Source organism: Mycteria americana, chromosome Z (assembly GCF_035582795.1).
Source record: "Mycteria americana isolate JAX WOST 10 ecotype Jacksonville Zoo and Gardens chromosome Z, USCA_MyAme_1.0, whole genome shotgun sequence".
NCBI classification, from domain to species: domain Eukaryota; kingdom Metazoa; phylum Chordata; class Aves; order Ciconiiformes; family Ciconiidae; genus Mycteria; species Mycteria americana.
In genome coordinates, this window is record NC_134396.1 from 71,873,571 (window position 1) to 71,886,585 (window position 13,015).

At 43.1% G+C, this 13,015-nt stretch overlaps 1 protein-coding gene across 1 annotated transcript; it reads right to left on the reverse strand.

Annotated features, from left to right (window-relative positions):
- Positions 1-4,107: 4,107 nt before the first annotated feature.
- Positions 4,108-5,664, reverse strand: ANKRD34B (ankyrin repeat domain 34B). The gene has a single exon (XM_075527393.1). The coding sequence runs from the start codon at positions 5,662-5,664 to the stop codon at positions 4,108-4,110; it is 1,557 nt and encodes a 518-aa protein (XP_075383508.1).
- Between the last annotated feature and the right edge of the window lie 7,351 nt (positions 5,665-13,015).

Genomic DNA, 13,015 nt, shown 5'->3' on the forward strand with positions numbered 1-13,015 from the left:
ATTTTTCTTGTGTAGCTGCATCAAATTATGGCAGTATTGTTTTGGAAGTGCTGCATAATTGTAAAAGACAAAAACCAAAGTAACTCCAAATGCCTTTCTCCTTAAGGCAAAAAGTGCAGGGAAGGGTATTTTGAAAACTAATTTGACCACCATGGCTTAAACACAACCTTGAAAACTGCTTTGTTACAGCATTCATGGGTAGTGACTTCACTGTTACTAAATTTCTTAAACCAAACAGGAATTTTTTTAGATTATCGCTATTTTTTGTCAGGCCACCACTATTTGTCTAGAAGTTACTTTCAGTGTGTGGTTTCTCAGCATTTTGCAGAGAAAATGAAAACCAAAAGTAGAAAAATATTTTTCTCCTTTCTAAACTTACCACATAGATTCAAAATCAGTAATCTCATAGGTAGTGTATTTTACTGAAAGCTGTAGCGTGTGTTGACAGGAATGCTTGCTCATAGAAATGCCACTTCCATTTTATATAGTTTAAAATACGAACGTTTAAGGATTTATGTCATTAATCTTTCTGTAAGTTGGAGTGAATGAACTTCACTAGTTTTTCACTGTAACGTGTGAGAACTAGTCCAGGTGGTTCTCTCTGGATGGGAAGCCACAGCTCTTAAAACTAGCAAGAAACAGTTGCAACTTGTGGTGTTTTCTTTATCAAGATGCATAAAGAACACCTGAAAGGTATTCTGTTGTGTGTAAATTTCAGTGTTGCGGGGGGGGGAATTTAGCATTATAAATTCAGGTCTTGCTTCCCATTCTTTGGTTAAAAGACATTATGGATGACTGGAAAATGACAAGGATTAAGACTTCAGAGATGGCAGAAGTGTACCTCCACTGAAGTGGAACCACAGTAAGCTACCGACAGACTGAAAGAGCCTTTCTCACACAATACTTTGTACAAATTTAGCTATGTTGGATTAAATCTAATTAACTGTTCCAATTTCCTGTATGGAGACAGCCTGAGAAGCACTTACGAGCAAGTACCTTCGGTAGTGACTCAGCGTCTCCTAAGTGGTGAATAAAAGGATGTGTCTATTTCCATATTCCCTCAATGGGGGAAAAAATAACTTTTATTTATGCATCATAGCAACATCAAGAGAACAAAACTGAATTGTTTTTCCTTTGAAGGTCACTTGTAACATTGATGCAACAATAAACATTAATGTTAACCTTTCACATTACTTCTGTGTCAAAATTAAGCACAAAATACTGGCAACACTACAGAGAACTTCACTTCTCAAGACATTTGCCATTTTCCTCCATTGTCCGAGCATTTTGTAAAAAAATTACTGTTTCAGTTGAGGCAGCAGTAATCCCATACATGTAATTAATTTTAAAATCAATACAGCAGAAATCGGGCTTTATACCTTCAGCAAAGATACCCGTTGGAACATCTGATCTGTTAGTTGATTTTTTCTAAAAAATAATTTGTATTTTTTTAAAGATATATTTTTAGCTAAATATTTAACTTCATTATGAGATGAACAGACTACAAATTGCCGTTTCCATTTGTAACATCATAAAAACATTTGAAAAGTATATTGTGTCTGTATGTGGCGTTTGTAGGGGCCAATTTGTACCCAGTTAATAATTTAATATTGATATATGTTGTTCCACATAATTTCTCTGCCATAAAAAGATTTCCATGTAGTCCTTGTTTCTACCTAGTATATGCAGATGCCGATCCAGCAACATCTCCTGAAGTAAGAGGCAGAACCTGAATTGAACCAAATGCTCCATCACCTTCACCATGTTCCCACCAGTATTTAATAGCTCTTAAGACGTACATAACTTCACTTTTGGAACTTTCTCATTTTTGGGTGCTTGATGTGCAAACCCGGGTGTCATTTCTTTGGGTTTTTTTAACATAGTGAACACTTCTTGTTTGTGTATATGCAGAGACTAGAGTTCGCCAGCCAATCCATAAATGACCAAGAGTCTTTCAGTGGATGAATAGTCCATCTCTAATTAAAAAAAAACCCCAACATTTTTGTGACTGGTACTGATTGCTCTTGAGGGGTGAGAAGCTAAACAAGTGTGACAGTCATCTCCGAGTAAGTCAGATAGTGTTGTGCAGCTCACTGTGAGCCTTCCCAGCTGTCACCAGAATGCTACGCATCCCAAGTTAGCAGAGTTGTGACCGCAGGAGAGCGAAGGACACCGTGCTTTCAAGACCTGTATTTTGTGGGGAAGAATTGATTTTGACAATTGCGATATGGATTTGCACCTTTGCTTATTCTCGCTACCTTTGAGAGCTTGGCCAGAGAACTGACGGTAAGGTCATCTGCCTTCTAGCAGTCGTCACAACAGATTGGGGAGGTTTTGTCACAAAATTGATTTCAAGGTCTAAATTTGTAGTTTCAGATCAGTGCTTGATATACAACTCTCTTGTGTAGAGATGTAAACCATACTCCTTTACTTTCCAGATGTCAAATGTTTCCATCTTCAAAATATGTGTATTATGAACTTCTGGACACTTTTCTATTTTTACATAAAAAGGTATTTTACAGAGACTGTATGTTTATCATCCACTTGAAAATGTCTTATACTAAGAGCAAAGCTATATAACATTACAGTTATTTGTTAGGCAATGTCAGACTGGGTAAATTTTGACTGAAGCTGCAAGAAGGCAGATAGTACCCACTGTGTATTTTCAGGAAAAAAGTACCTCACTTCAGTCTACAGAAATTCACATTATACAGACACTACTTCAATACAATTAATTTCTCTAAATTATAACAAAACAGAACACAATCAATATTTCTCGATCTTTAGAAGATGAGTTACAAAATGCTAAACACAATACCAGAAATCAAGCATCTATGGAATATGCACAAAGACAAGGTAGACGTTTGGACTCACAGAACACTAAATGGGAAGGAAAAATAGATTTTAGAGATACTTAAAAATATGCAATAGCTTGGAGGCAAAGGAGTGTTTCTCATATGGAAGAAATTCAGTCCTCTGCTTCAAATTAGGCAAAATGAGGACGTCCATCTCCCAGGTGAGTATCATAGCTGTTGGATTTTTTTTTTTTTTTAGGTCTGTCTGAGCAGGAGGACTGACCTCTTCCTTGCTCCCAAGCGTGTGTGTGGAGTGTCCTTGGTGACCATGACAACATCCTGATGTGTCCCACCATTGTATCCTCTCTTGAAAAGAAACCCAGGCCTGTGACTGGGGAGAAAGAGCTCCTGCATGATGTGGAGATCTCTTTTTTTCGGGTGGGTTTTTTTTTTTTTTTTGAGTCTGGAGCTACAGAAGGTAATGGACCCTCTTTTTAAATGAGCAGATTCCAGCAATCCAATAGCTTGAGAAGCCCAAGTTGACTGACATGCCTAATTGACAGTGCAAGCAGAGTTTGGTCATTTTACATGAGATTATTCAGGGCTTCTTGCTCACTGTGCTGGCTTCTGGACTCTCCCAGGCATCACGTGCTGAACGTGAGATCTCCACTGCTCTGCATATCAGACTGACTTCCAGTGGGCAACAAGGTGTCTAAAGCAGGCTCCCAGTCTTAGCTGGGATTTCCTGGGCGTAGCTATGCATGCAGCACAGCTCTGCAACATGAATTTTATCAACTCTGTGTATTGTCCATTTACATGCAGTAAAGCTGCTGCCCACCCTTTGTGCACACCGGTTGTGCCTGGGATTTCTAGATATTGCACAACTTGGACAGAGCCGGACTGATGTCCAGCATCACAATCAAATGTTTCAAGTTCCCAAATTCCATGTGTACCACCTCTCTTCGTGGAGAAAGAGCACACGTTTGGGAAAACCTTGGAGGGATAGTATTTCCAACCTAAAATGGGACCTGCAGTGCCTAAGACCCTTTGCAGGTTCAGCCTGTCACAGGTAAGATTTCAGTGCTGAAGTTGAAAACATTATTAAAACAGTATAATAAATATTCCTCAGTTTGCAGAAAGCAGCATCATTAGTTAAGCATATCTTTTCATGTAGTCTCTAAGCTATTTAACTCATTCCAAAGCAGAGAGCCTTACATCGCAGACCTGCTCTCTCTTGTGATATGTATCATTACAATCAGATAGTACAGTGAATATGTACACATTGTAAAGATTTTGTAACCCCTTCATCCTGTTAAAAATTCACTAATTGCTTAATCTGCTCAGTCTGTAATGACTGCCTCCTTAGTAACATTTTTGTGGTTTTAGTCTCTTTAGGGAGAGTAGGTGCTGCTGGTATTAAGTGTTTTTGTCCACAAGAAATCATCCCAGAAACCCTGTTTATGAAAGTGACACCTGGAATTGGGGGGTGAGGATTCACATTCAGTGGTGGAAGAAAACCTGGTCTTGTCTGAGCAATATGATCCAACAATAAGGCTCCAGAACCCCGTCTTTCTAGAAAAGCTTGATTTCTCCTGCTCAGGGTAACAGGAGGCATGTTCTCCAGTACTTCTCTGGAACTTGATAACGAAGAGTGGGATGGAGAAAGAATCTTTTTCTTTCCTGTCACTGACTTACTGTCCTCTGCAGCAGCAGGACTTAGACTAGTAGTTAACTGAGAATCAGAGCTGTAGTGATTTGCTCCTAAATTTCTTTTCTGGATAATACTGCTGAGGTTTGAAATAAAGCTGATTTGTCCCAAACTGGCATCCTTACCCACAGGAATACCACTTGGGTTATGTTTCTCTTCAACATAAGAAGTCTGAGAGTTTAGCGCATCATATGATAATTTCCTTGATCCAGTTTGATCAAAGGTTTTCAAGAAATGAGCAGTGTCTTTTATGTCAATACTTTGGTGCCTGGTGACGAATCTCTTTGATAAGGCAAGGCCGTTGATTTTAAAAGAGAGCTCTTCTTCTGGAGTAATATCCTGAAGTTCTTCGTGTAAAGAGGTAATTTTATTCTGGTGAAACAGTGACGGAGAGCTTTTTATCCAAGGCTCAGACTGTAGCCGCTGCACTTGTGCCAGCTTGGACCCTGCTTTGGTTGAGCTGCATTTTCTTGTTGGTGAAACTGTTTGACATGAGTTGTCCATGCTTCTTGGATGATCCAGCTCTTTAAAGCTGAAGAGTTCTTTTTTAGTTTCATTTGAACTTGGAAGTGGGGATGGAGATGTTTTCAGTTCTATTTCTGATGGGGAAGTGCAAGCAGTTGGGGAATGGCATTCCTCGAGGTCTGCAGGAGGCACATTTAAGTACTGCTTCGTTTTCTGCCTTCCCAACGGGGACTTGTTCGTTGTGATGATGATGACTTCTTTCCCTCGCGCCCTGCAGGCATTAAGAAGAACTTTCAGGGTCTCTTTGTCTTCAGAGTTTATTGCATAAACAAGTGCAGAGCAATTGGAGTGATCTTGCAGGCTGGGATCAGCTCCACTTTTCAGGAGCAGAGATACCACTTCAGGGCCTGCTTTTTCCAGACAAGCATGCATCAAGGCTGTCTTTCCAGATTTGTCCTGTATATTCGGATCAGCCTTGTTCTCCAGGAGGTATTTAACCATTTTCGCCTTGCTGACACTCTGGGCGTCCACGTGTTTTGTCCTACAAGCAATCATTAAAGGGGTTTCACCTCTGTCATTGCTCTCGTTGATGTAGGCGCCACCTTCTAGTAAAAGTCTGGTGAGGCGAAGGCGGCTTTGATAGACGGCTCTTATCAGGGAATTCCCCTCTGCTGGCAGCTCCACCATTTCGGTCATCACACTTGTCTCACTTACACCTTCCTAGTGGCTGCAAAGAACACCTGGTTTTCAGAGAAAGTAAAGAGCCCCCCAACCCCCCCAAAAAAAGAGGATTTAACTGTATGAATTGCTCCTGTAAACAACCCACTACTTTGTGAAAAGAGTATGAAGGGGGGGAAAAAAAAGGTATTCCCACCTCCTAGACTTCAAGAAATGCATTAAAAATTTAAAATAATATTTGGATATCATTAGAACATCTACAGGTGCTTAAAGTATGGCTGACACTTCCTTCTTTTTTTTTTCTGGACTGCTCTCCCTTTTGTCACATTCTGCCAAGTAAGCTGCAAAAAAAGTTTAATTCTCCACACTCTACTGGCTTTATACTGACTGCACCCAAGTGGCTGTGCTACAGCTGTACTGTTCCTGATTTGCATCAGTGCGAGAAACAAGAACTGAATGAATCCTGCAGCATTTTTTTCATTGATGTGAGATACTGTGTCACTTTCACTTATTCCTTCTCATAAAACAACAATGCTAAACATCTAGAAATTAATGAGAAAAACAAAGTTCATGGGTCTTAATAAATAAGAAAAGCAAGCATCTTAAAATAGTTTTTATCTAAGAAGAAACTGTTAAATGGCTGGAAAGTAAATGTTATCGTCTTTTATGAAAGTAATGACATTTGTGGAAGTACACTCCCTTCCTTATGCTGCTTTGAAAACATACTAAGACATCTGAGTGAAACAGCATAAACGAAGTGATACACAGCCTGTCGCACTCATTGTGGGGATCAGTGGGCTGCGAGGGGTCTGATACCTGGCAGACAGTATCGGCTCTAAAACAAAAGAAACATTTGATAGCATCAAAAAAATCTAGAGGTTTCACAAACACACAAAAAACCCAGCTTAATGTGGTATAAATAATGAAAGGTCTTGTATGAATGTACACCTGCATATGTGCAAACAATACAATTAAATTACTTTTATTTATGTCTTTCATGTGCTTGCTTACGCATGGGTAAGGAAAACCTTTAGAGAAAAGAAAAATATCAATATTTAACAGTTGGCAGAGCAATATAATTCCAAGACAAGATTAGACATGAATATGAAAATTACATGTTTATTTACAGTATATTTCTAGAGAAATAAAAATGTTTAATTAGTTTAACTGCAAAGGAAAGTAACAGAGACTTATTTTTATTTACCATTGAAAGCACTGGTAGTGTTCTGGTGAAGAACCGAAGAGCAGTAATTTCACTCTGTTTTTCAATGATACTGGAGTTTTACTTTGAATTCCAAAACCAACGGATGATATCAAGGTAGTTTGTTCCAAAAGTCCAACAAACAAACAAAAAAGTCAGTTGAAATACACATGACATGACATTTTTTATCGCAGATTTCCAGCCCCCGTGGTTTATTTCACTCCATAGCATCATGCTGTGCAGCTACAGGTGCTTTTGCTAAGCAGTGACATTCAGTGGCTTATCAGTCACAACGAGAACAGTTAGTTATGGGGCTTCATACATGCAATGTGTTCATTAAGTATTTAACTATTATTCAATATAGTCATTATTTGGTGACATGGTGTAATAATGGTCAGACACAGCATGTGTTTGGGTAAGATACCTCACAATATTTGGTATGTCAGGAAAAAAAAACAAGAGATAAATACATGAGATGAACCAGTTCACCTTTAGTAGCATTTATTTCTGGGCTTATGGCCCTCACAAAGACTGTTCATTGTGTATGTATGACTGCAGTCCTGTTCTGAGAAATTAAGGAAGATGAAAGAGGGACAGAACTTCTCTGTCCATCCTCATGAGAGTAAACATCCCACTTCTGATCACTGCTGAGAGTGGGGGCACCACTGTGGTACAATCATCTCCTTTTGACTGTTTTTTTGTTGTTTTTTGTTTGTTTGTTTGTTTTACCCTCTGTCTTGATAAAACTTTTTTTAAAAGTAATTGCATTGAAATTACTTTAAGGATTCATTCCATTATACTGAAAGTACATGATTCAGTAGTGTCTATCTCAGCTTTCATTGATGTGCAAATCATTATTATGAAATGCATACTTTGGACAAGTAATATATTCAAGATTATTATCAAGTCTTTTATAAAAGTATCCAATTAATTTGTGCATTTAGGTTTCCAGAAACAAACTAAAGAGAAATATCTTTTAGAGAGCACACATGCTGGAATTCTGGTTGTGACCTCCCTTGTTTTTGACCTACCTGGAAGTCATCGGTGATTTTACATTTCTTTCATATTTATCTAAAGCTCTTCTGATACTTAACTGCTTGCTTTACTTAAGTGATGGCATATAGCACTTCTTACACAAGTCTTTTCATCTGTAGAAATACCTTTTATGGCCAAAAGAACATTAAATATTAAGCAGGCACAGAAAGAGAAGAATGCTACTCGAAGTCATGCAGCAAGTCAATGCTAAAAATGAGACTCCTTTTCTGACATCCAATTGAATGCCTCTGATTGCTTAAATTCACTGTCTCCGTAGACTTTACCAGGACTATTAATATGAGTGAGGGTAGAGGAAGGCTAGTCTAAGCCAAGTTAATGTTTGGCGTAAACTGTGTAGCCAGGACATTGTATGAGTCTGGCCGGGAGAGAGCCCAAGATGGTTTTGTGCAGGCAGGTCAGCAGTCCCCTGAAATCTCACCAGAGCTTCTAGGTACTAACAAATTTCATTTCAGAAACCCAACTAATCATTATATCTGCAGGCTGGGACTGTCAGGTTTGCAAAGCAGGCTGGCTAATCCCTGAAAGAAGGGGCACAAGAACCAGTGCTGCTAAGGTCCAGCCACATTATTTATAGGTTGATCTACACTTTCCACTGCAAAGGAAAAGGGGCGGCATGGGGGCAAAGGAAAGTGGAGAAAAGAATATAAAGTGGGGAATAAAAATCCACAAATACTTCAGAATCAGATACTATATGATTAAAAGGAAGCGTTACAGATTTGCAACTGGAATAATATAATGTAGAATACATTCTTAAATGCTGGATGAAGATAACCATGATTTCGTCTGGAGAATCTGTTAATTACAGGAGAATGCGCTTGGGGCTGCATCTTCCTAAAATTGCTGCTGTGGGAACAACGCGCAGCTGGACTTTTGCAAGACCCATACTGACACTGGCTCAGTGGAAATACACATGCCACACCTGGACTGTGTACAACCTGCTCCAAAAAAACCACAGCTAGCTATTTTGAAGTGAGAGACCACAATTCAAGCAGATTCCCTAGAAGAGTAATTTATTTGATAATTCATCACAGGTTGATGCTAAACAGATCAAGATTATGAAACATTCCTAAATCTAATTAACTGCAATGTCAGAACCACTACTTGTGTTAACCGAGACTTCAGGAGTGACACAGCTGCTTTTCAGCTGTGGAGGTAAACTTGTGCCAGGATAGCAGTTTAAACAATAAGGAACTATGCAACCTAGCATGTGACACTGAATCATGAACTGGTCTTTCAGATGATCCACAGATTTCTGGTGTTCTTGTACAAATAATATTCCTGGAACACTCCTTCTGTCTAGAAAGAGCTTAATTTTATTTAAAGGCATAAGCCTTTAAATATTTTTGTGATTCTTCATATCCATGCTAACTCTGTAAATTCTGTCAGTATAACAAGAACTCTGATTTCCTGCACTGTTATAAACACGTTGAAATGTATCACATGTGAAAGTAACTTTTGATTAAAGAAAACCACCCTTCTAACACAGCCAAAATCCCCCCCCACCCGGTTGCCAGAATGGAGTCCAGTTTCAGAAACTTAGCCTGTAAAGTGCAACTTTCCATAGTGAAGCATCTGTCTCGTCAGCCTTGCTGTTTTCCAAGGTTAACTACAGGATGGCCAGGATCTGTACGTTTCTCACCCATCTTCGCACTTAGGATCTCCCATGTTTGTACTTTTGAAGAAAGTTTGCAGAGGTCCAGCCAGCTCATTAAGTACCTTTTTTCCTGTCACAGCATTTATCATCTTTCTAAGTACTCTCTCTCATTTGGAGGTGTTTCCTATGGTAATAATTACTGCCAGGGAGTGGTTGGAGCATGGTTGGAGCACTAGGAGAGGAAGATTTTTCACTGGGGCTCTACATTAAGGTCAATGTTGTTGCTCACTCCTATTTCACAGCATCCTGACTTGTAACCTAACAGCTCTAAAGTTTTTCCTGAGGGAGATCTGGAAAAAACAGGGACAGGCAACTTCTCTACAGAGAAGTTACAGAGACCACACCTGAAAAACACAAACGCGGGCTAGAAAAGTAAGCATGTTAAAGGGTTTTCCCTTAAAAATTCACCGAGAAGGAAGGGACCGGTGTTTGAACTGAGAAGAGCCTGACAGAATCGCTTTGCAAGACAAACATCCCACGTACAGACCTTCACCCACCGACCTGAACCCCCCTCCTCAGCATCCTGCCCACCCTAACCTGCTATGAAACCTGTTAAAGAACCGCGCCATCCCCTTCGTGTGGGGAAAGGCGAAGGCCAGGCGACACCGCGCCGGGCAGAGGTGTCCGGGGGAGGGCCAGGGGAGCGTTTTTACCTGTCGCCGTCGGCAGCGTCTGCGCCTCCCGCGTCAGGGCCCGCCGGGCGGGAAGGGACGCACCTGCAGCTCCGCGGGCAGCTCTCGGCGAGGGGAGCGGTCTGCCAGCCCGCTCGGCATTGCCGCGCCGAGCCAAGAAACGCCCCCGCCACAACGCACACCGGCAGAGCGTGCGAGGTCAGCTTGTGCCGTCCACTGACCCGCTTTCGGCAACACCCCGCGACCGATCCCCCCAGGAGGCACCGGCGCGGCCGCGGGAGCGCGCACCCTGAGGGAGACGGCAACGAGGCGCGGGCTCCCCGGCAGCCTCCGTTCCGTCCCGTCCCGTCCCGTCCCGCTCCAAGCGGCGCTGAGGGGCGGCGAGGAGCGGCCGCTGCCCGGACCTCACCTGCGGGGCGGGGCGGGGCCGGGCCTCCCCTCCGGGGCTGAGCGCAGGCGGCGCCGCCGGCCCCGCCCGGGCTCCCGCCGGCCCGCGGGGGCGGAGCGGGAAGCGCGGCGGAGCCCCACAGGTGGGGGCCGCGACACCCGGTCCCCCTCACAGCCCCTCACGCCCACTCCCGCGCCAGTCGCCACACCCCCCTCACCCGCCGCCTCACAACCCCCTCCAGCCCACTCCCACACCCCCCTCACACCTGCAACCCCTTCACACCCCGCTCACCCCTCTCCCCCTTCACACCCACGCCTCCTCACAGCCCCCCCACACCCCCCAAAGCCACACTCACACCCCCTCACACTCGTACACCCCTTACACACAATCTTACACCCGCCCACCAGCTCACTCTCTCCCACATCCTCACCCACACACACAGCCTCACACCTCTCACATCCTCACACATCCTCACACCCCCACCCCATCGCCTCTACGCCCCCTCAAGCCCCCCCACCCCTACACCCTGACACATCCCCACGCCCACACCTTCTCCCCTCTCACACTCCATACCCTCACACCTATACACACCCCTGTCCCAAGCACCTCCAGTCGTTTCCCTCCTGGTGAAGAGTGTGGCCATCACCCCTCAGGGCAGAGACAACACTGAGATGTGTTCACCTGTACTTACTTGGTTTCTTTACATGTAGTGATCAGAAGAAACAACCCACCTAAGATAGATCGTTCTTCACCACCTCACTGCTTCCCACTGCCCAGGGGCATGAATTTAATGGTGTTAATAGGAATTGGAGGAGCTTCCTTCAGGTGTACTCAAGTTTTACTCTGCAATAACCCCCAGCTGCTTTGGATGGCAAAACTGCTAAAAGGCAAAAAAAACATTTGGGTCCTATCTGCTTGTAGGAGGATTAAGAGGTCCCAGTTCTCTCACAAGGCTTCTTCGTTATTAAGCAATCCTAAATCCACCCAGCTGGTTAAATTTTTTATTATGAATTTTCTTCTTCTGCAGGAGTACTCCTGGACCCTGTTGGAGATGAAGGCCCCCCTGTCAATACGGGATTATCTGGTATCATGGATTGTCTCTCTGCTGCTTGATCCATTCCAGGAGCAATCTGGTCAAAGCCTGCCAGGAAAGACATTTTCTTCTTTCTTCATACTTGACATTGCCCACCACCAAATGAACCTGGCAGCAAATAAGTCCCCGATCCTATGATTTTCTTGCATCGCAGGCACACGAAAAGTTTCTCTGCAACACCGCTTTAATGCAACATCATTTTATATGGACTTGTTTCCTGAGAAGTCGGTTACATTATGTTTTTCAGAGTGGCTTGGAATCAGCCTCAGCACCCAACAAGCTTCAATAAGAAAAATGTATTCCAACAAAGCCAAGGCATAGGCTCTTGACCATAAAATCAGAAAAAAGTTGCAAAATAAAAAAATTCCTGCCAAATACTAGAATCAGTCTGTTCTCACAGCTGCCACGTAGTATTTGTCCGAGGTTATCTTAGCTCCTTGGCTCCCATTTTTTAAAGCTCGCTATCTCATAGGACTTCTGTTCCTAGTGGGGGCTTTCAGGTTACTACTAAAACCTATGAAATTTTGAAGCATGGTGAAAGAACCTTCTCTATTTTCATGCAAGTTCAGGACACCTTCACAGAATCACAGAATGTTTGAGTTTGGAAGAGATCTCTGGAGGTCATCTGGTCCAACCCCCCCAATCAACCAGGGTCACCTAGAGCCACTTGCCCAGGACCATGCCTGGACATTTTTTAATGTCTCCAAGGATGGAGACTACACAACCTCTCTGGGCAACCTCTGCCAGCGCTTGGTCACCCTCACAGTGGAAAAATGTTTCCTGATGTTCACAGGGAATCTCTTGTTTCAATGTGTGCCCATCACCTCTTGTCCTGTCACTGGGCACTACTAGAAAGAGCCTGGCTCTGTCTTTGCGCTCTCCTTTCAGATACTTGTATACATTGATAAGATCGCCCTGAGCCTTCTCTTCTCCAGGCTAAGCAGTACCAGCTCTCAGCCTCTCATCACAGGAGCGATGCTCCAGTCCCTTCATCAATCTCAGAGTCCTTTCCTGGACTCTCTCCAGTATGTTCATGTCTCTCTTGTACTGGGGAGCCCAGAACTGGATACAGTACTCCAAGCGTGGCCTCACCAGTGCTGAGCAGAGGGGAAGGATCACCTCCCTTGACTTGCTGGCAGTACTTTGCCTAATGCAGCCCAGGATACCGTTAGCCTTCTTTGTGGCAAGGGCACATTGCTGGCTCATGTTCAACTTGGTGTCCATCAGGACACCCAGGTCTTTTTCTGCAAAGCTGCTTTCCAGCCGAGTGGCCCCAGCATGTACTGGTGCCTGGGGTTGTTCCTCCTCACGTGCAGGACTTGGCATTTCCCCTCGTTGAACTGCT